Consider the following 897-nt stretch of genomic DNA (forward strand, 5'->3'; position numbering starts at 1 on the left):
TTTCCCCCCCAATTCTGGCTTTGTGCCGAATCAAAAAGCCTGCTGGCTGTCCTGGGCAGTAAGGGAGGAGTGGAAGCACTTCTGAAGAACGGGCGTTTGTGCTTCGTTCTGTGATGCTCAGAGCTGTGTTGTAGTCATAGAATGGTTTGGGTTGGAAGGGTTCCTTCAGATCATCTATTTCAACCCCCTGCTGTAGGCAGGGACACCTCTCTCTGGACCAGGCTGCTCACAGCCCCATCCAGCCTGGCCCTGAATGCTTCCAGGGAGGAGCATCCACAGCCTGGTTAGGGTTGTATATTTTGAGACTTGCTTGCCAAACCCTCTCCTTTTTCTTCTGGTGCCCCAGTGGACACATAAGGAGAGGAGGGCAGCTCAGGAGCATGGAAATTTCCCACTCTCGGGAGCAGATCCTGCAGCAGCATCAGCGCTTCTCCCGAATCTCATTTTGCCACTGGGCTGCAGAATGCGTGGAGCTGAACACAGCCAGCCCCTCGGGGCAGGACTGCACCCTTCGGTCTTAGGGCTGCGTAATGAAAAGGGAAGAGCTGGGAGCTGTGTGCTGGGACTCATTGCTTCCCTGGGCGCTGGCACTGAGCGCCGTGCACGGGGTGATGTCCCAGAGCATCATTCCATCCATTCTGCCTTAAGTAAACTTTTGAACGACGAGAAGCACGTCCCAAATAAGTCCTGTTCTGATGCAGTGCCCTGTGGATGTTGTTCACCAACCGGAGCCGCCGTCCTGGGCTGGCAGTAATTGAGCAGAGTTTCTGTCTTACGGAATATTGATTTACTGCGGAGCGTAAAAATATGCGGTCCTCAGCAGAAGGGCCTCACCAATTGTTATGCTCCAGGAACTGCCACTGCTCAGGAATGTGAAATAAATTTTCCCTTGTAACA

The 897-nt window shown here is 53.3% G+C and overlaps 1 protein-coding gene across 1 annotated transcript in view; it reads left to right on the top strand.

The window, feature by feature from the left end:
• Positions 1-521, top strand: part of KANSL1 (KAT8 regulatory NSL complex subunit 1) — a 21,986-nt gene extending 21,465 nt beyond the window's left edge. Inside the window, exon 14 of the mRNA XM_031557029.1 lies at positions 347-521. Within this exon, the coding sequence (XP_031412889.1) occupies positions 347-521 (175 nt within the window). The remainder of the gene's footprint in view (positions 1-346) is intronic.
• Positions 522-897: the final 376 nt, after the last annotated feature.

The sequence above is a fragment of the Meleagris gallopavo genome, chromosome 29 (genome assembly GCF_000146605.3).
Source record: "Meleagris gallopavo isolate NT-WF06-2002-E0010 breed Aviagen turkey brand Nicholas breeding stock chromosome 29, Turkey_5.1, whole genome shotgun sequence".
In the NCBI taxonomy this organism is placed as follows: domain Eukaryota; kingdom Metazoa; phylum Chordata; class Aves; order Galliformes; family Phasianidae; genus Meleagris; species Meleagris gallopavo.